Raw genomic sequence first — 19,986 nt, 5'->3', positions numbered from 1 at the left:
GATATCAGGCCAACATTCAAACCATGCATTTTGCACACATCAAAAACGTCTCTCATTAAAAACAGATTATCTAAAATGGACCTGCCTGGAACACAATATGATTGGTCCGAACCAATGATTTGGTCCATAAAGACTTTCAGTCTGTTTGCTAGTGTTTTTGAGATAATTTTGTAGTCAGTACAAAGCAATGCAACCGGACGCCAGTTCTTTAAAAGTGTCAGGTCTCCCTTTTTGGGTAAAAGGGAGATCACTGCGCGCCGGCATGAAGCTGGGAGAGCTCCATTCTTAAAAGACTCATTAAAAACGTCTAAAAAGTCGTGTCCTAAAAGGTTCCAGAAATGTTTAAAAAATTCTGCTGGTAATCCATCCAGTCCTGAAGATTTCCCAGAGGCCATCTAGCTTTTTTTGTTTAAAAATCTCACCCACCAGAGCCCTTCTTTGTGCACCCCTTCCTCCATTCATGTTTAAAGAAGATATCTTTAAAATGTCCATAGAGAAAAGAGTTAAAAGCGTAAAATAGACAAGATATAAAAGCCAGTTAAGAAACACCAGGTGAAAAACTGCCATAGTGAAAATCTAAGATGTGAACAGTTTTGCTTTACTAGAAATCTTTTTAACTTTTAACCTTTTCCTAAGAGAAGCCACATGTTTGGCCAGTCGATATCTCTTCCTTTCATCCAGTTCATCGACCCCCGCCATTTTCTGGTGGGTACTGACGGACTGGATGAACTTAACAATGTCCGGGAAATAATCGGTTACTTCCACGGACTTGCAAAAAGTTTCATCTAAAAACTCAGTTACTTCCTGGAGGGAGTACACGTCAGATTTTTGGCTGGCACTGTCTGCCACTGAGGCAGAGTCAGAGTCATTATCTCCGTCTGTCTCCATGGTAACAGCCCGTGTGTTGTCAGCCTTCATGCTAACCGTGCAGTCTCTCGCTCCTTCACTAAGTTCGCTGTCGCTATTAAAAACCAATGCGTTTTCGCCGTCTGAGCTGTTTGATCTCTTTTTCCACCAGTGCCTTATTCATACGGGATGCATATGAGATGTTGGCGTGCCCCACCTGCTCCCCGATCGCCGGTAGAACTTGTTCTACGGAGGAGCTCGGTGGGGACGCAACGCGGACGCCGTTCCTCAGTGACAGAGGCGACGCCGCAGAGGGCGAAGCCATCTCGGCCACGAGGCTGCCGCGACGTCCGGCGACAAACAAAACAAAAAAAAACCCCACAAAACTAAACTAAGAAAAAATACAAAAACTACACTCGCACAATCAAAAACTATTAACAAACAATTCTAAAGTGCTCAGTCTGAAAAAAAGTTAGAAAAAACACCGACATTTTTAGATCACCTATCCGCCACCGAGAGACACGTCCGCCACTAGGTAGTTAAACTTTCACAAAAAAAACCCAATAGTTTTGTGTAAAATCGTGCACATTTTAATGTTAAAAGGTTAAACTTTGACAAAATAATGTGATAGTTTCAGGTTTTACATAAAACTATTGCCATGAAATCAATTTGACTCAAAGAAGCACAAAGATTAAAACAATATCCAATAAAGATGAAGTTGATTTTCACAACCATCTTCCCCACGTGACCAATTGTGTGTTCTCAATAGTTTAAACAACAAAAAAGATAATTACAGTTTACAAATATCAATAATTCAGTTCATGTCTAATTAGTTTTTAAGTAAATTATACATTTCAGAAAACATTGGATGGCTGAAAGATAAATGTTTTGTAGTGAGTGAGTTTGGTTTTTCTTTTCTTCCAAATAAATGGTTTATAAAAGCAAAAAACAAACAAAAAACAATCATTGTCATTTCTACATGATTGATTGAAGACATTTTTCCATCGTCTATAACTGGTTTCAAATCATTTTCAAACACGTGATTTTCAATCAAAGACTCAAAACAGTCTGAACCTCTAAAGAGCCCCCCTGTTAGCAACGAGCTAACGCATCGCTAACAACTCGACCTCCTTCTTTAACTTCACTGAAAAATCTCTCTCACACATCCTGATGTCAGCAGTTTTCTGATCTCCAGCCTTTCCAACACCGAAAAATGGGAAGAGTTTCTTCGTGAAAGTGTCTCTATGAGTGTAGATGTGAGTCTGGTCCACAGCATCATAGAAGGAAACCTTCCCCTGGTCAAAGTCCAGCTGGACTCTGAGTCTCTCCACAATCTTCTTCACTGTGATAGTGTCACCACTAACATCAGAGTATTTTCCATTTGCATATAATAAACACCAGAGTCCATCTTCTGGTGAGGCAGATATCTCACCCTTCCTGTCAGCTGACTCTTTAGCGACACCTATAGCCCACCAAGGATGATCTCCCACCTCCACCTCCCAGCTGTGTTGTCCTGAGCTGAAACCTTCAGAACCCACAACATTGGCATATCTAGTGTGTCTCTCTGGATTACCAGGAAGCTGCTGAGATGTTTCTCCATATCTCACACTGGTCAGGTCATCAGACAGGTGGAGGCAGCAGTGTGCAGTGTTTGGGTCCAGGATGACTGGACTGAAGTGGACCTGGTCCTTCATCTTCTGCCACACTGTGAAGGACAGGTTGCCCAGGTGTTTGGCCACGTTGATCAGTGCTCCTGGGAGCAGCTGTGGCTCTGACTGGGAGCACTGGTCTCTGGCTTTGCTCTGAAGGCCTTTATAACTGTTGAGGAAGACCATGGTGTCCTTCTGCTGCAGCTCCTCCTCAACAGCAGTGATGGTGCTGGACAGAGAAGACATCTTCTCCTGAACCTTCTCCATCTCTCTGATCACAGTCTTCCTCTTCTGCTCCTCTTCCTCCCTCAGAGCCGCCAGTCTGGACTCCTCTTCCTCTCTCAGGAAGAGGCGGAGCTTGTCAAACTCTGCTCTGATCTGCTTCTCTGTGGACGACGCCTGCTTCTCCAAGTGTTGAATCACTCGTTTGAATTTTAACTCAACTTCTCCGTATTTCTTCTTCTTGTCCTTTAAAGCTGTGAAGTTGGACTTCAGCTGCTCCTTCAGTCCTGGGACTGCTTCTTCCACAGGAACCACCTTGTGATCCTGGTGGAGAGAAAACTCACACACAGAGCACAGAGCTTTCTGCTCATCCTCACAGAACATTATGGTCTCTGCTTTGTGTTTGCACAGCAGTTCCACCTTCACTGCTTCCACTGTCTCAGATGATCCAGACTGCTGGCTGTCAGCCAACGACTCCACCAGACGCTTCAGGCCAAAGTTCACCGGTGGAAAATCCATTGAGGAGTTTCTTCTACATACAGGACAGTTTTTTCTGTCATTCTTCTCCCAGAAGGTCTTCAGACACTTGGAGCAGAAGCTGTGGGTGCAGCTCAGAGTCACTGGGTCTTTGAAAGTCTCTAAACAAACTGAACAGTTGAGTAAACTTTCTACACGAGCTAATTTCTCTGCCATTTCAGCAGATATTCCTCCCAGCCAGATGGATTGAAATATTTATATCCAAAGCAGATACTCTGCAATGCCAGCTAATGGCGTCTCAGCTCCTTGTAACAAGACGACTTCTCATCAACCTTTGTACCTTCCGCCTCAATAAATGACACCTGCAGGTGGGGCTGTACAGTTGATGACCTTGTTGGTGCTTTATTAAGGTGACAGTCCTCTTGACTGTCTGAGGCTCCTTATGTACTGTGGAAAACAAGTAAACAAGCAATATTTTATCTAAGTAGCAACTTTGCCATTGACATTATGATATTTTTCACTTTTTCAGGTGGATTATTTCCAGAATTATACAGTAGAAATTGACATGTGAGGTATCATTGTAAATTATGGGAGCTCTACTATCACAATCAGTTGACATATTTCACAATCCACCTGAAAAACTGAAAAATATAATGTCAATGGCAAAGTTGCCAACTTTGGAGTCCCCCCAAAAGGTCAAAAATGATTTCCCATATTGTATGTCAACTGATTGTGATAGTGGAGCTCCCAGGCCCTCTAGCGGTCACATTGAGGATCTTTTATTTTTTATTTTATTTTATTTTTTAAGTGGAATCGAAACCTAAGAAGCACCGCGGCGAATGTGGTGCCAACTTCAGCCTCTGCTCTCAGTGGGCGCAGCACAGACTGAGACATAAAATAATAACATTCAATTCAATAAAATATTCTTCAAAAGTTATTTATAAAACAGAAGCAATACATAGAACTACCAATCTCCATACCTGTATGAAGAGACAAATGAACGCAGACTGTGATGCGAGGTGTGGCTGACACTGCAGGCCTCTGTCAGCAACACACATACATACACATGAGAAAAAGCTCCGGAAAGAAAAGTGTACTAGCGATCAAAATAACGAGGCACGTCTGCAACATTCTCCACACGAAACACACCCCGGACATTTCACACTCTTTATTTATTACTCCTACATATATATTTATAAACACGTAACAGGTTCACTAAAACCAAGTAGAACCGGAAAGGAGAAATCGAAACCGACCTGCTCTCAGTGGGCGTAGCACAGATTGACTGCGTCAAAACTTTGGCGCGGAGGAAGCGGCCCCTTCTTAAAGGGACAGTACCGATTTTTCGTCTCCGTCGCTTCCTCCGTTGAACTAGAAAGTAAAAGAAGAGAAAAGAAGAGAAATAAAATTAGGATTTTGATGACATTTCAAAAGACCAAAACAAAAGAAAATGTATACCCTGGTTACATGAGCTTTATTGAACATCTTGAAAAGAGCAGAACCACACAACCACAGAGTTGCCAGTATTTATTGAAGCTTCTACACCAGATACTTGACAGCTCGCTGTAATATACAGATAAAAACTACATCATATGCAGTCATACAGGATTGTGATGATATATTTTCAGACAGTACTTGCAGCCGATCCTTTGCAAACCTCTGAGGTTTTTCATCTGTGGCTCTCAAGGTAAAAGAAGTGCAGTCAATAGATTTCCAGACTGAACTTGACTGTGCTATTACTGCATCAGGATAAATAAAAGAACCTTCAATGATAATGACCAAGCCCGGATCATGAACCGGGCCGTCTGGGCCGCGGCCAGGGGGCCTCGAGCTCTCAGGGGCCTCCGGGCTCCGGCAGTTAGCTTTCTTTTTTGTCACGTATGCTGCGTTCAAGTGGTGTCGGAAATCCGACTTCTTCTTGGCAAGTTGTTCTTCCAACTTTGTTGCGTTCGTGTGCTCTAAAGTTGTAACGTGGGAAAACATGAATACTCGTATTCATCAAACAGAACCCAGTCGGAAAGTCGGTTTTCCCATTATTTCGACACCACATGAACGCACATGTATCTACCGGTATGAAGGTGAAAAGCGCAAAATGTGAGTTCTGAATGTTAACGTCAGCTAATCTAAAGGAAGGAAAGACATGGGGGAAAAAAGTTAGAACGGTGGGAGAGTGGAGCCTCTAAATGAAAAGCAAAACAGCAGAGGGATAAAAGACATTCGGAACTCCGACAGAAGATTCCAAACATTGCTCGTTTTTTCACCGAGTCTTCTGGGAACGTACATGTTAATGAAGAGCCGGCAGTAGAGGACGAGAATGTCGACGCAACAATCCGCGAAGAGCAGGTCCGCTACCCGGTGGCAGAGGCATCCGATCCACCGGCTCAGGAGAATAAAAAAGCAACTCAGAACGAGCACGACTCAAACACGTCTGAGATCTCTGTCCTTGCTGGCAATAGAGTGTGAACCTGTCAGAGACCTGGACTTCAATGATGTGGTGGAGGAGTTTGCTGGGAGAAAGGCCAGGAACAAGGTCACTGCATAAGGTGGATTGAGGGTGATCACCAGTCTGTTGTTGTTGTTCATTGACTGCATTTGAGTGTAGACTGTTTGTTGTTATGTTGACATAACACACAGATACAACACCAGCACGTCCCGAGAGTCTTGTGATGAATTTATCTAAAAATATTCAAATCAGATGTCGCCAGTCAGTGTGAATCCTGTGGACGTGCACCAGTTTCCAACATGTAAGGCCACACTTGTGCACCATCAGCCATTTGATGCGTTCATGCATGTATAAGTGTGTATGTGTGTGGTGCCAGCTCTGTCGTTCAGCTTCCGGAAATCAGCTGTGTCTGTGTGTGTGCATGCGCGTGTGTGTGTGTGTGTGGGGGGGGGGGGTCTCCAAGAGTCTGGCCCAGGGGCCTCTGTATTCTTAATCCAGCCCTGGAACCTTGTACATGCATACTTTGTTCCCCACACAGTACAGTGTGTACTATCAAAACCTGGTCCATTGCCTTCCCTGGTAGTGTACTAGTAGAAATACATGTGGCAGCGTGTGTTTTCCTGGAACACTTGTTCCATGTGCAGCAGAGCTGAGGGTTGTTCAGAGGTTGAGCAGTGGGTGGGGCAGTTCCTTCACATCCATCCGAGGCAGCAGCCAGAAACAGTAGAGCAACATCCACAGCAGCAGAAGCAGGTGGAGCTCCAAGTCTTTGCTGGTCCTGAACACAAAGGAGCAGCGCAAAGGGAGAGAGAGAGAGGGAGAGAGAGAGAGAGAGAGAGAGAGAGAGAGAGAGAGAGAGATGGGGTGGGGGGAGAGTGAGAGAGAGAGATAGATAGATAGATAGAAAGATAGATAGATAGACTTTTTGACTTTTAAAACACACTTTATTTTACACATTCTGGCAAACAAGCAGATGTAGTACAGTTGTTTTCCTTGTACAATGCTGAATTTTGCAAAGGGAGAGAGAAGGAGAGAGAGAGACAGAGAGAGAGAGAGTGAGAGACAGAGAGAGAGTGATAGAGAGAGAGAGAGAGTGAGAGAGAGAGAGAGGGAGAGAGAGAGAGAGAGATAAAGAGGGAGAGAGAGAGAGAGAAAGAGAGACAGAGAGAGAGACAGAGAGAGAGTGAGAGAGAGAGAGCGAGAGAGAGAGAGAGATGGGGTGGGGGGAGAGTGAGAGAGAGAGATAGATAGATAGATAGAAAGATAGATAGATAGACTTTTTGACTTTTAAAACACACTTTATTTTACACATTCTGGCAAACAAGCAGATGTAGTACAGTTGTTTTCCTTGTACAATGCTGAATTTTGCAAAGGGAGAGAGAAGGAGAGAGAGAGAGACAGAGAGAGAGAGTGAGAGACAGAGAGAGAGTGATAGAGAGAGAGAGAGAGTGAGAGAGAGAGAGGGAGAGAGAGAGAGAGGGATAAAGAGGGAGAGAGAGAGAGAGAGAGAGAGAGAGAGAGAGAGAGAGCGAGTGAGTGAGAGTGAGTGTTTACGTGTCAATCGAAAAGTAGATTACTCTTAGATAAAAGTAATCTACAAAGTGTGATAAAAGCACATTTGTGTACTAAAAAGACTACACTTTAAGTACCAAGGCGTCACCGCCACTTACAGTACAAAGAACACCATCAACAGCCCACACTTCTAAAAAACCAGCAAGGTTGTTCGTCAGCCTGTAGTAGGCGTACTCCACCTTTAGCCTGGCTGACACCAGGCCCCTGAAACAGCGGACTGGATCCGTCCAACCAGTTCCCAGCATCTGGTTTTTCCGGCTTCTCCAAATGGCCATTTTCACATTTGCAAAGATAAAATTGATTAAAACAATGACTGACCTCTTCCTGGGAGTATACTTGGGGCCGAAGATAAACATGGGGATTGTGAAAGTTTCCCCCAAACCCTTAACCAAAACTTTTAACAAACGTAAACAATTCCCCAAGCCTTGGGCAGGTGAGCACCAAATGCTCCAGAGTTTCGGGTGCTAAACAAAAAGGACACCCCACCCCAGTGCTTGGATCAAAGTGAGCTCTGTACTTGTTTGTAGCTATTATCCCATGTATTATCCTCCACTGGATGTCCGCCATCCTTTTCTCCACTGGAGGTTTATACAGGACCCGCCAGCCATCATTCGGGGAAGAGTCTGGGTCATGGATGTCCTTCCATTTGCAATCCCCTATTCCAGAAATGGAGCAAAAATTCCTTGTAACCATGCAGACAAGGTAAAACTGCTTCCCTTGTATGTTGCTCAGTTTCATGGGCGTCGGTTTCTTTAGATGGAGCACAGAGGCCCTGGGTGTTGGCGGCTCCTCCACTGCAGGACTTACTGAAAGGCTTGGAAAAGTGTAGTCCAAACCACTGCTCCAGGAGTCAGCATTTGCACGATTTTGCGCAAAACTTCGCAGGGGTCTGGATAGACCACTCCACATCCTCCCAACAATCCCATTTAAAAATCTCCTGGACGTTATTCCCATCGCATCAGCCAGTTCCTCCGTAGAGCGCCTTGCGATGTGTCCCAACTTTAAAATTCCTGCTTGTGCCAGGTGATTTCGAAGTGTGGGTGAGGAGAAAATGTCAGCAGATATAAAATCATTGTCGAACAGTGGCTCCTCAAAGATCCACATTCCAGGTGGAGGGTCAGGTGGTCTAAAGACTTTTAGACTTTTCCAAACAGTTAAAATTGAGTTGTAAAAGGGTGGTAGTTCTTTAAAACCACCTGCAGGTGGCTCCATCAGGAAAAGCTGCTTGTCAAAGCCCAGCCTTCCTGCTTCCTGGAACAGGATTCGTGCAGTGTCCATCCACCACACTGAGGTCCCATACAGGAATTGCTTGAGTGTATGAAGTCGGAAACCTGCCACTCTGGAAACAACATCCACCAGGCCCTGGCCTCCTTCAGGTACTGGAAGGTGAAGGACAGCTCCTCTTGTCCAGTGGCGTCCAGACCAGAAGAAATCCACCAACAGCTTTTGGATTTCCTCCAAAAACCCAGTTGGGGGGACCAGTACCTGGAGTTTATGCCACAGGGAAGCAGCCACCAAGTTGTTTATGACCAGAACTCTTCCCCTATAAGACAGCTGAGGGAGCAACCATTTCCCTGAAAGTAACTTGGCTCGAACATTGTCCAGCACTCCCTCCCAATTTTTACTCACCAAATCCTCTTTACCCAAGTATACTCCCAGGATTTTGAGCCCATCGGTTCTCCATCTAATTCCTCCTGGAAGAGCCGGCACATGTGCTGGACTCCACTGGCCAATGAGGCAAGCCTCACTCTTGGTCCAGTTCACCTTTGCAGATGAAGCATCCTCAAAGAGCTGGAGACCTTGTGTAAGCGCTGAAATATCTTTTTCATCTTTTAAAAACACATTCACGTCATCTGCATATGCAGAAACAATAACTGGTGCGTGATTAAAAAGTCCAGGGAGGCTCAGGCCGCTCACCTTGCCTCTGAGCCATGCCAAGAGGGGTTTGATGGCAATGCTATATAGCAAGCCAGAGATAGGGCATCCCTGCCTAATACACCTCTTGACCGGAACTGGTCTGGTCAGTCCCCCCTTCACTTTCACCACACAGGACACGTTGTGGTACATGAGTTTCACCCATTTTAAAAAATACTCCCCCACCCCAAACGCCCGTAAAACAGCAAACAAATAGTTGTGGCCGACACGATCAAAACTTTTTCTTGGTCTATGGATATCAGGCCAACATTCAAACCATGCATTTTGCACACATCAAAAACGTCTCTCATTAAAAACAGATTATCTAAAATGGACCTGCCTGGAACACAATATGATTGGTCCGAACCAATGATTTGGTCCATAAAGACTTTCAGTCTGTTTGCTAGTGTTTTTGAGATAATTTTATAGCCAGTGCAAAGCAATGCAACCGGACGCCAGTTCTTTAAAAGTGTCAGGTCTCCCTTTTTGGGTAAAAGGGAGATCACTGCGCGCCGGCATGAAGCTGGGAGAGCTCCATTCTTAAAAGACTCATTAAAAACGTCTAAAAAGTCGTGTCCTAAAAGGTTCCAGAAATGTTTAAAAAATTCTGCTGGTAATCCATCCAGTCCTGAAGATTTCCCAGAGGCCATCTAGCTTTTTTTGTTGAAAAATCTCACCCACCAGAGCCCTTCTTTGTGCACCCCTTCCCCCATTCATGTTTAAAGAAGATATCTTTAAAATGTCCATAGAGAAAAGAGTTAAAAGCGTAAAATAGACAAGATATAAAAGCCAGTTAAGAAACACCAGGTGAAAAACTGCCATAGTAAAAAACTAAGATGTGAACAGTTTTGCTTTACTAGAAATCTTTTTAACTTTTAACCTTTTCCTAAGAGAAGCCACATGTTTGGCCAGTCGATATCTCTTCCTTTCATCCAGTTCATCGACCCCCGCCATTTTCTGGTGGGTGCTGACGGACTGGATGAACTTAACAATGTCCGGGAAATAATCGGTTACTTCCACGGACTTGCCAAAAGTTTCATCTAAAAACTCAGTTACTTCCTGGAGGGAGTACACGTCAGATTTTTGGCTGGCACTGTCTGCCACTGAGGCAGAGTCAGAGTCATTATCTCCGTCTGTCTCCATGGTAACAGCCCGTGTGTTGTCAGCCTTCATGCTAACCGTGCAGTCTCTCGCTCCTTCACTAAGTTCGCTGTCGCTATTAAAAACCGATGCGTTTTCGCCGTCTGAGCTGTTTGATCTCTTTTTCCACCAGTGCCTTATTCATACGGGATGCGTATGAGATGTTGGCGTGCCCCACCTGCTCCCCGATCGCCGGTAGAACTTGTTCTACGGAGGAGCTCGGTGGGGACGCAACGCGGACGCCGTTCCTCAGTGACAGAGGCGACGCCGCAGAGGGCGAAGCCATCTCGGCCACGAGGCTGCCGCGACGTCCGGCGACAAACAAAACAAAAAAAAAACCCACAAAACTAAACTAAGAAAAAATACAAAAACTACACTCGCATAATCAAAAACTATTAACAAACAATTCTAAAGTGCTCAGTATGAAAAAAAGTTAGAAAAAACACCGACATTTTTAGATCACCTATCCGCCACCGAGAGACACGTCCGCCACTAGGTAGTTAAACTTTCACAAAAAAAACCCAATAGTTTTGTGTAAAATCGTGCACATTTTAATGTTAAAAGGTTAAACTTTGACAAAATAATGTGATAGTTTCAGGTTTTACATAAAACTATTGCCATGAAATCAATTTGACTCAAAGAAGCACAAAGATTAAAACAATATCGAATAAAGATGAAGTTGATTTTCACAACCATCTTCCCCACGTGACCAATTGTGTGTTCTCAATAGTTTAAACAACAAAAAAGACAATTACAGTTTACAAATATCAATAATTCAGTTCATGTCTAATTAGTTTTTAAGTAAATTATACATTTCAGAAAACATTGGATGGCTGAAAGATAAATGTTTTGTAGTGAGTGAGTTTGGTTTTTCTTTTCTTCCAAATAAATGGTTTATAAAAGCAAAAAACAAACAAAAAACAATCATTGTCATTTCTACATGATTGATTGAAGACATTTTTCCATCGTCTATAACTGGTTTCAAATCATTTTCAAACACGTGATTTTCAATCAAAGACTCAAAACAGTCTGAACCTCTAAAGAGCCCCCCTGTTAGCAACGAGCTAACGCATCGCTAACAACTCGACCTCCTTCTTTAACTTCACTGAAAAATCTCTCTCACACATCCTGATGTCAGCAGTTTTCTGATCTCTAGCCTTTCCAACACCGAAAAATGGGAAGAGTTTCTCAGTGAAAGTGTCTCTATGAGTGCAGATGTGAGTCTGGTCCACAGCGTCGTAGAAGGAAACCTTCCCCTGGTCAAAGTCCAGCTGGACTCTGAGTCTCTCCACACTCTTCTTCACCGTGACAGTGCCACCAGAACCATTAGAATATTTTCCATTTCCATATAATAAACACCAGAGTCCATATTTTGGTGAGGCAGATCCCTCACCCTTCCTGTCAGCTGACTCTTTAGCGACACCTATAGCCCACAAAGGATGATCTCCCACCTCCACCTCCCAGCTGTGTTGTCCTGAGCTGAAACCTTCAGAACCCAGAACATTGGCATATCCAGTGTGTCTCTCTGGATTATCAGGAAGCTGCTGAGATGTTTCTCCATATCTCACACTGGTCAGGTCATCAGACAGGTGGAGGCAGCAGTGTGCAGTGTTTGGGTCCAGGATGACTGGACTGAAGTGGACCTGGTCCTTCATCTTCTTCCACACTGTGAAGGACAGGTTGCCCAGGTGTTTGGCCACGTTGATCAGTGCTCCTGGGAGCAGCTGTGGCTCTGACTGGGAGCACTGGTCTCTGGCTCTGCTCTGAAGGCCTTTATAACTGTTGAGGAAGACCATGGTGTCCTTCTGCTGCAGCTCCTTCTCAACAGCAGTGATGGTCCTAGACAGAGAAGACATCTTCTCCTGAACCTTCTCCATCTCTCTGATCACAGTCTTCCTCTTCTGCTCCTCTTCCTCCCTCAGAGCCGCCAGTCTGGACTCCTCTTCCTCTCTCAGGAAGAGGCGGAGCTTGTCAAACTCTGCTCTGATCTCCTTCTCTGTGGACAACGCCTGCTTCTCCAAGTGTTGAATCACTTGTTTGAATTTTAACTCAACTTCTCCGTATTTCTTCTTCTTGTCCTTTAAAGCTGTGAAGTTGGACTTCAGCTGCTCCTTCAGTCCTGGGACTGCTTCTTCCACAGGAACCACCTTGTGACCCTGGTGGAGAGAAAACTCACACACAGAGCACACAGCTTTCTGCTCATCCTCACAGAACAATTTGGTCTCTTCTTTGTGTTTGCACAGCAGTTCCACCTTCACTGCTTCCACTGTCTCAGACGATCCAGACTGCAGGCTGTCAGCCAACGACTCAACCAGTTCCTTTAAGACAAAGTTCACCAGTGGAAATTCCATTGAGGATTTTCTTCTACATACAGGACAGTTTTTGCTTTCATTCTTCTCCCAGAAGGTCTGCAGACACTTGGAGCAGAAGCTGTGGGTGCAGCTCAGAGTCACTGGGTCTTTGAAAGTCTCTAAACAAACTGAACAGTTGAGTAAACTTTCTACACGAGCTAATTTCTCTGCCATTTCAGCAGATATTCCTCCCAGCCAGATGGATTGAAATATTTATTTCCAGTTGGGAAAGTCAGACTCACCGACTCAGTCTGTGTCCTGTGGAACTGCAGATGAAAAACCTCCAATTGTTTTGCTCAAAGCAGATACTCTGCAATGCCAGCTAATGGCGTCTCAGCTCCTTGTAACAAGACGACTTCTCATCAACCTTTGCACCTTCCGCCTCAATAAATGACGCCTGCAGGTGGGGCTGTACAGTTGATGACCTTGTTGGTGCTTGATTAAAGTGACAGTCCTCTTGACAGTCTGAGGCTCCTTATATACTGTGGAAAACAAATATAGAAGACATATTGTATACCCCCATCCATCCATTCATTCATTCATTCTTCAATCTTCTGCTGAGGCTGGAGTCTGGTCTTGGGGACAACGGTCTCAGCAGAGACCCCCAGACTTCCATGGTCTCAGTCACCTCCTCCTGCTCCTCCAGTGGGACTCCAAGGTGTTCCCAGGCCAGCAGAGAGACCTAGTCGCTCCAGGGTGTCCTGGGTCTTCCTCAAGGTCTCAGGGCAGTGCAATAAAAGTCATTTGCTTTTCCTACCCTTATATGGTCCTCATACACAGTAAGTCACAGTGCAACAGATTTACTCTTCTTTTCTGATGATGTACATTTCCAAGTATTTGAGAATCCACACTGAGTAAAGGTGCTTCCTATTGTCAAGAACATAGAAATTAGTAGTTTTATTGAATCCTCCTCATACATACACTTCATGTGTTCATGTTGGCTGTTGAAATATCACATGATTATCACATCACATGATTATCCCACTGAAATAAATGACAAGATCTTCAACAAGTGCTGATATTTATATTTTAAGTGGTTGTTAAATATTGCCATGCACAAACAAAACAGAGCAGAATATCATCAACATAGTGAGTAATGTGTTCCTCCTTTGCTCCATGAACCTCCAGTCGTCATGTTGCAGTCACACTTTGTTAGACGCTGAAATTACTGACAAGTACTAATACAGTGCAAAACATAGTGTTGTGCTATTGGATATATTTGCAGATGACGCTTGATGGAATTTCATTTGACCTCATGTAACCTTCACTGTTGTACTTTAACCACACGGGCGGCTCCCTCCTCTTCAGCTCCATGCAGTGAAAAAACAAACTGTGATGGAAACATCTCAGTGTCACTTACAGAAGTCAATATTTAAAGTCTAGGAGAGGAAAAGTCCATTAAAACTCCATCAGCAACAGTAACAAATGGTTCTTGTTGATAATTATCAGGGAAACAAGCAGTAAAAATCAGCCAATGACAAGCAAGAGAGAGCAGGGAGCTTGGATTGAAGTGTTTCATCTTGAACAACATGGGTCTATTGACTAAAGTGTCACAACAATATTTTCTCTTTGTTTAGTTGTCGTCAGCATTAAAGAGTCTTTCGGCTTCTTACCACTGGCCTGTGAAACATAGCTTTGAAATCAATACAATAGAATAGTACATGTTGTATATAGTAAGTTAATAATATAGAGCTTAAGGCAAAAGTTTCATTCCTCAAAAGTATTAAAGTCTGTAAACATAAACGTTGAAACTCTGAATGTTATTTGAATGCACTTGGTTCAGTCGACATTCCAATGGAAAATACAGTGTGTCAGAAATCTACTGGCCCTCAGTCAGTGAAGAGAAGAGCTGGAGATCTACATTCTGAGAACACGAACACAGTCACCAGCTAAATAATACACAAAGAATATGTACAATGCCATAGCGTGTCAGAGAAAACGTCACTTCAAAATATCCCACAAAAATATCTCAGTATAAAGGATCATTTTTCTGTACCTCGTAAAAGCTTTGGCTTCAAACTGGTGGAAAATCCATCTGAACGTCAGGATGTTATGTTAGTTTTCACTGTTTGGTCTTGGAAAAATAATGAGCAGTTTTAGCAGCAGCAGTTGCTTCAATGTTTGTGTACTGCAATAGAGTTTGGGATCTATAAAAATTATTTACTGCTTAGTGCGATTTTAAAAAGTATATTTTCATTCATGATAGCTTATTTCCTTCTCAAATGCTGTCGCTTCCCTGACAAAGCCATGTGGTGACATGACAGTCAGAGATTGTCACTGAAGATGGCGCCACCGCTCACATAAAATGGCACAGTGCCCTCTAGTGGAGGCTCGTGGGGGTGAACAATTACAAAGCGCTTCCACGGCCGAGTTCTGTATTGACAGACTCATAGAAATTGGAGTGAACACAGGAACCTTGTACATGCATACTTTGTTCCCCACACAGTACAGTGTGTACTATCAAAACCTGGTCCATTGCCTTCCCTGGTAGTGTACTAGTAGAAATACATGTGGCAGCGTGTGTTTTCCTGGAACACTTGTTCCATGTGCAGCAGAGCTGAGGGTTGTTCAGAGGTTGAGCAGTAGGTGGGGCAGTTCCTTCACATCCATCCGAGGCAGCAGCCAGAAACAGTAGAGCAACATCCACAGCAGCAGCAGCAGGTGGAGCTCCAAGTCTTTGCTGGTCCTGAACACAAAGGAGCAGCGCAAAGGGAGAGAGAGAAGGGGGGGGGGGGGGAATGATAGAGAGATAGATAGATCGTAATATTTGTACTTTATTGATCCCAAATTGGAAAACACATGAAAACACATATGGCATCAGATCAGCATAGTAAAACTGAAATCTATACGTATATATATATATATGTATATATATATATATATATATATACATATATATATATATATATATATATATACACATATATATATATATATATATATATATATATATACATATATATACATATATATGTATATATATATATATACATATATATATATATATATATATATATATACATATATATGTATATATATATATATACATATATATATATATTTATATACATATATATATATATTTATATATATATATAAATATATATATATATATATATATGTATATATATATATATATATATATATATATATGTATATATATATATATATATATATATATATATATATATATATATATATATATATATATGTATATATATATATATATATATATATATATATGTATATATATATATATATATATACATATATATATATATACGTATAGATTTCAGTTTTACTATGCTGATCTGATGCCATATGTGTTTTCATGTGTTTTCCAATTTGGGATCAATAAAGTACAAATATTACGATCTATCTATCTCTCTATCATTCTATCTCTCATATCTCTCTATCTCTCTATCATCATTATATATATATATATATATATATATATATATATATATATATATATATATATATATATATACATATACATATATATATATATATATATATATATACATATATATATATATATATATATATATATATAAATATATACATATATGTACATATATTTATATACATATGTATATTTATATATACACATATACATATATTCATACATGTATACATACATTAACATATATACATAAATATACACACACATATATATACACAAATACTTTTTACTACGACCACAACAAGGTCCTGATGCTATCCTACTGAAGTCTCGAGAATAAAAACAAAATCTCACCACACGTCAGAGTCCTCCTTGTCAGCATTTCTGCTCCCTGGAGCCCCTGGATTTATCTTTTCACAAGAAAAGGAAATAACGGTCAATTTACAGTCTGACAGGTTCTGTTTAAATAGCAGTAAAGTCTATGATTCAAACCAAGCAGACTGTTCAACAAACCGTTGGTTGAGGGATGTCCGAGTCCTCTCTGTGGCTGGCAACTGGAGGGATCTGGTTTTCATCTTGGAAGTTCAAACTTTTTATGTCTCTGTTGGGGAAGAAAAAACTATATTTTAGTCTCTTGGGTGATTGCATCCATGTAAGGACATTTGCAGGTCTTCAACCAAACACACTTCTTCGCTCCACAATAAACAAACTAACAAAAGCTGTAATTTCTTGGGTATTCATAAATGAGCTAACTAAATGAAACTGAATAAACATAAATAAATTAATGTTTTCTCTATTAGCTGATACTGTAGATTGCATGTGGCAAAGTTCCATTTCCATTAAAGGCCCAATGTGTAAAATGTTGTCTCTATCATTTTATACCCATAATGTATTTATGCCCTTAAATACATTAGTATACAGTAAGTGTACACTGCCAGTACAATAGAGGGTATTTGGTTTTCCTCCCCTTGGAATGGTTCTCATATATATCAGAACCTCCATGGATCAATCAGGGTCCCAGTGCTCCCAGTTAGCACCAGCATATTTCTGAGGAAGCCTGGTGTGGACAATCCAGCTGCCTGACAGCATAGTGTTTGGTAGGCTGAACACTAGGGGGCGTCCTCAAATAAACCAACCAAGAAGAAGAAGAAGAAGAAGGTGGCGCAGGTATCCAGGTTTAGGTGCACAGGGCCACCGTAGTTCACTGGCAGCTCAGGAGAGGGAGGGAGGGTGAAAGCTGCAATCTGAAATGTCACCACTTGATGTTGCTGTTTCTTCTCAAAATCCCCCAAATATTACACACTGGACCTTTAAGTGTAAAGTCTGAGTGATTCAGACTTTGATACTGCACCTGAAAACCTGAGTCCTATTTTTTTGTTCCAGTAGAAACATCTGCTAACTTGTTGTACTCCAATCTGTCCATGGTCCATCAAGATCTGCCCAGACTCCACACAAATGACTGTGTTACATTAGAGGACATACCTAAGCAAACCAGACTGAGGGAGGCCAATCCAGAACAGAGCCGTCCATGGTCACAGTACTCCATTGGACCAGGGTCCAGTGTTTCTGTGTGTTATGAGAAGCTCACCAAGAATTAGAAGCCTACCTGACAGGTCTTGTGCATTCCTTGGCCAAGGCCACTCCCTGTGGCTCTCTCTCACTGGCACCCCTGTCGTCTGGAGGACCATCAACCAACAGCGACCCCGTCTCCGTCAACACAAGTAAACTTTGTTCCTGGAGATCAAACGGACAAGGTATTATTTCCATGGGTTTGTTTGCTGCAAGGGCGGCAAAAAACAACCCTCATACTCGCAATACCACTTTTGAGATAAAGTGGCCCCAGGCTCAGTCGAACTGCATTTACCTTGCCACCCACTTGCTCACTCAAACTCTCCACATTCAAAAGATCTTCTTCAACAAGGTTCAGGGGTTGAGCATCTTGCAGCGTATCTGTCGCTGGTGCAGGTTGCAGAGCAGATACACTTAAAACCAGTGGCCAACCCTGCATTTCCATGTCAATGGGCTCAGAGGACACAGGGTCCTCCTTTTCAGGGTAGAAAATATCCATGGGTTCCACAGAATCACCCACTGAATCATAGATCTGAGAATCATTCAGAATGAGTCCATCTTCACTGACAGTCCTCAAACTACTTTGTTCCAAGGGAACTGGATCCACTGGATCCACTGTGTCCTGCTGATAGGTGGTGCCGTCATTCATTTTTCGGTCCTGCTGTCCATCCTGTTGGTTGGTACCACATTCAGTTTCCATGGACTCAGATTCAGCATTTCCAAAAGAAGTCTGAATGTTCACTTTCTTATCAGCGTTCCTAGCATGAGAAGACTCTTCTAGTTCTGGTTCAGTCGTGCTTTCCTGGATTTGACTTTCACCTGGTGGCAACACGTCTTCGCTTGATAATTTGTTTGTTTCTGTTCTATTTGTATCTTCCAAGGACAATGAAGTTGTTGGCTCATCGTTTTCAATAACTGGGGAAAAAAGTGGCCTGCTTTCAATTTCTTTCTTGTCATCTACATCAGTTTGGTTACAACCAAAGTCTTCATTTTCCTTTGTCACGTTTCTCTCCAGGTCACGTGTTCTGTCAAAATCCTGTTCTTCTTGCTCAGTAGAGGTAGAGCGCAGAGCACTGCTTCTTGCATGGCTTGGATCCAGAGGTGTTGGTGAGGGTTGCTCTTGGTAAAGCGATTGTGTTTTTACTGAGGAATCTGAAGTCACTGGCTGAAAGCTTCCCTGAAGATCTGAAGATGCTTCATGTATGTGAGATTTAAAATCTGGTTCAACATCTTCTGAAAGTTTTACCTCATTCTGATTTTCGGTTTTCCCACTAATTTGTGCTTCATTGTGAAGCGGATTGTTATTATTATTTTGTTCATCGGCCTTCTCTAAAAGTTTGGTTTCTGAATTGACTCTTTCTGTAACATTTTGCTCCACAGGCTTCTCAGGTGTTGGTACCTCAGTGTTGCCAAAGTGTTGGGACACGGCTGTCGCTCCAGTTCCATCATCACAGCTGATCAGTTCCTCTGCATCAACTGGTTTAAGAGGAAGTGCTTCCTCTCTTAGCGCTTCATCTTTTGGACAAGAACTTGAATCCACCTCTTCAGAGGCAATGATGTTTGTGACCTCAACTCTGTTGGACTTCGTCAACTCTTCCACTGGGTTGGAATCTCCAGTCTGGTTCTCAGAACAGTCGTCTTCCCGCCTCACTTCCACAGCTTCCTGATGAGTTGCATAACTTTGGACTTCCTCTTGACTCCTCTTTGATGAGCTTTGGAAGTCAACCGCTTCATCGGTACCTGACTCTGCTGTTGCTGCTTCATTGTCCACTGGTGGGGTCTCCTCCTCTACAGATGGAATGAAGCTCTCCTCAAGAGTGGAGCTCTCTACTGGTTTGGCACAGTCACACGCTACTCCACTGTCACACGCCGAGCAAACACTTTGGTTTTCACCAAACGTCTCCACCATGACGGCTAAGTCGCTGTCCGCCCAGGAGTCTGGAGACTCCAACGCAGAGTTACAAGTCAGAGACTCAGAGTTCAGAGAATCAAGCACTGACGAGCCAGTGGACGATTCACGACAAGGAAGACTGGGTGAGACACAGACTGGCTCATCAACCACCTCCTCTCCACTGAGCCAGGAGGAATCTCGGAGAAGGTCTTCACTGGACCGAGATGCAAGAGGTCTGAGGGGGAGCGACATGGATCTGCTGCCTTCAGGTACAGGGGCAACTAGGATTTTGGAGTATTGTCGGGTACTGTCCCCCTGGAACATACGGGACCTCTCCCTCATGGTGTTCCTGTTGAAAACATTCCCAACGTGTTTAGAGTCACTGTCGTGAAAGTTGAGTCGGCACAATGAGACACTTCTTTGATCCAGTCGACAAGGTTCCTCTGCCTGAAGAAGACACAGAGAACACACAAGGCAAGCTGAATGTATTTGTGCTAACAGTCAAA

General features: G+C 42.8%; 3 protein-coding genes across 8 annotated transcripts in view; all 3 read right to left on the bottom strand.

The window, feature by feature from the left end:
• Positions 1-19,986, bottom strand: part of clmna (calmin a) — a 38,760-nt gene that overhangs the window by 11,916 nt on the left and 6,858 nt on the right. For 2 of the 3 annotated variants that reach the window (XM_076027726.1, XM_076027728.1), the window contains exons 9-13: positions 17,885-19,927; positions 17,627-17,754; positions 16,534-16,621; positions 16,375-16,430; positions 13,485-15,300 (exon numbers count right to left, since the gene is read on the bottom strand). In XM_076027726.1, the coding sequence (XP_075883841.1) occupies positions 15,183-15,300; positions 16,375-16,430; positions 16,534-16,621; positions 17,627-17,754; positions 17,885-19,927 (2,433 nt within the window). In that variant the 3' untranslated portion in view covers positions 13,485-15,182. Of the gene's footprint in view, positions 1-13,484; positions 15,301-16,374; positions 16,431-16,533; positions 16,622-17,626; positions 17,755-17,884; positions 19,928-19,986 lie in introns of those variants that run through there. The other variant, XM_076027727.1, reaches the window with a different exon arrangement.
• LOC142889117 (nuclear factor 7, brain-like) lies at positions 1,477-13,142 on the bottom strand. Of its 4 annotated transcripts, none has more exons than XR_012926796.1 (3): positions 12,857-13,142; positions 1,862-3,641; positions 1,477-1,763 (listed from the first exon to the last, which is right to left on the bottom strand). XR_012926796.1 is itself a non-coding variant. In XM_076027744.1 (3 exons), the coding sequence occupies exon 3, from the start codon at positions 3,408-3,410 to the stop codon at positions 1,950-1,952; it is 1,461 nt and encodes a 486-aa protein (XP_075883859.1). In that variant the 5' UTR covers positions 3,411-3,641; positions 4,175-4,235; positions 4,451-4,482; the 3' UTR covers positions 1,477-1,949. The 4 variants fall into 4 exon arrangements, 3 of the variants coding, with proteins under 3 accessions (XP_075883859.1, XP_075883857.1, XP_075883858.1); XM_076027744.1 differs by lacking the exon at positions 12,857-13,142 and adding exons at positions 4,175-4,235; positions 4,451-4,482 and having other exon boundaries at positions 1,477-3,641; XM_076027742.1 differs by having other exon boundaries at positions 1,477-3,641; positions 12,857-13,141.
• Positions 10,859-12,863, bottom strand: LOC142889116 (nuclear factor 7, brain-like). The gene has a single exon (XM_076027741.1). It carries the CDS (start codon positions 12,786-12,788, stop codon positions 11,328-11,330), a length of 1,461 nt encoding a protein of 486 aa, XP_075883856.1. The 5' UTR covers positions 12,789-12,863; the 3' UTR covers positions 10,859-11,327.

Source organism: Nelusetta ayraudi, unplaced genomic scaffold (assembly GCF_046127955.1).
Source record: "Nelusetta ayraudi isolate G7.1 ecotype Tasmania unplaced genomic scaffold, CSIRO-AGI_Nayr_v1 ptg000021l, whole genome shotgun sequence".
Lineage (NCBI taxonomy): Eukaryota > Metazoa > Chordata > Actinopteri > Tetraodontiformes > Monacanthidae > Nelusetta > Nelusetta ayraudi.
This window is presented reverse-complemented; position numbering and strand designations above follow the sequence as displayed.

Excerpts from the sequence above, each read along its gene's own strand:
- LOC142889117 (XM_076027742.1), bottom strand. The coding sequence starts at position 3,410 with ATGGCAGAGAAATTAGCTCGTGTAGAAAGTTTACTCAACTGTTCAGTT.
- LOC142889116 (XM_076027741.1), bottom strand. The coding sequence starts at position 12,788 with ATGGCAGAGAAATTAGCTCGTGTAGAAAGTTTACTCAACTGTTCAGTT.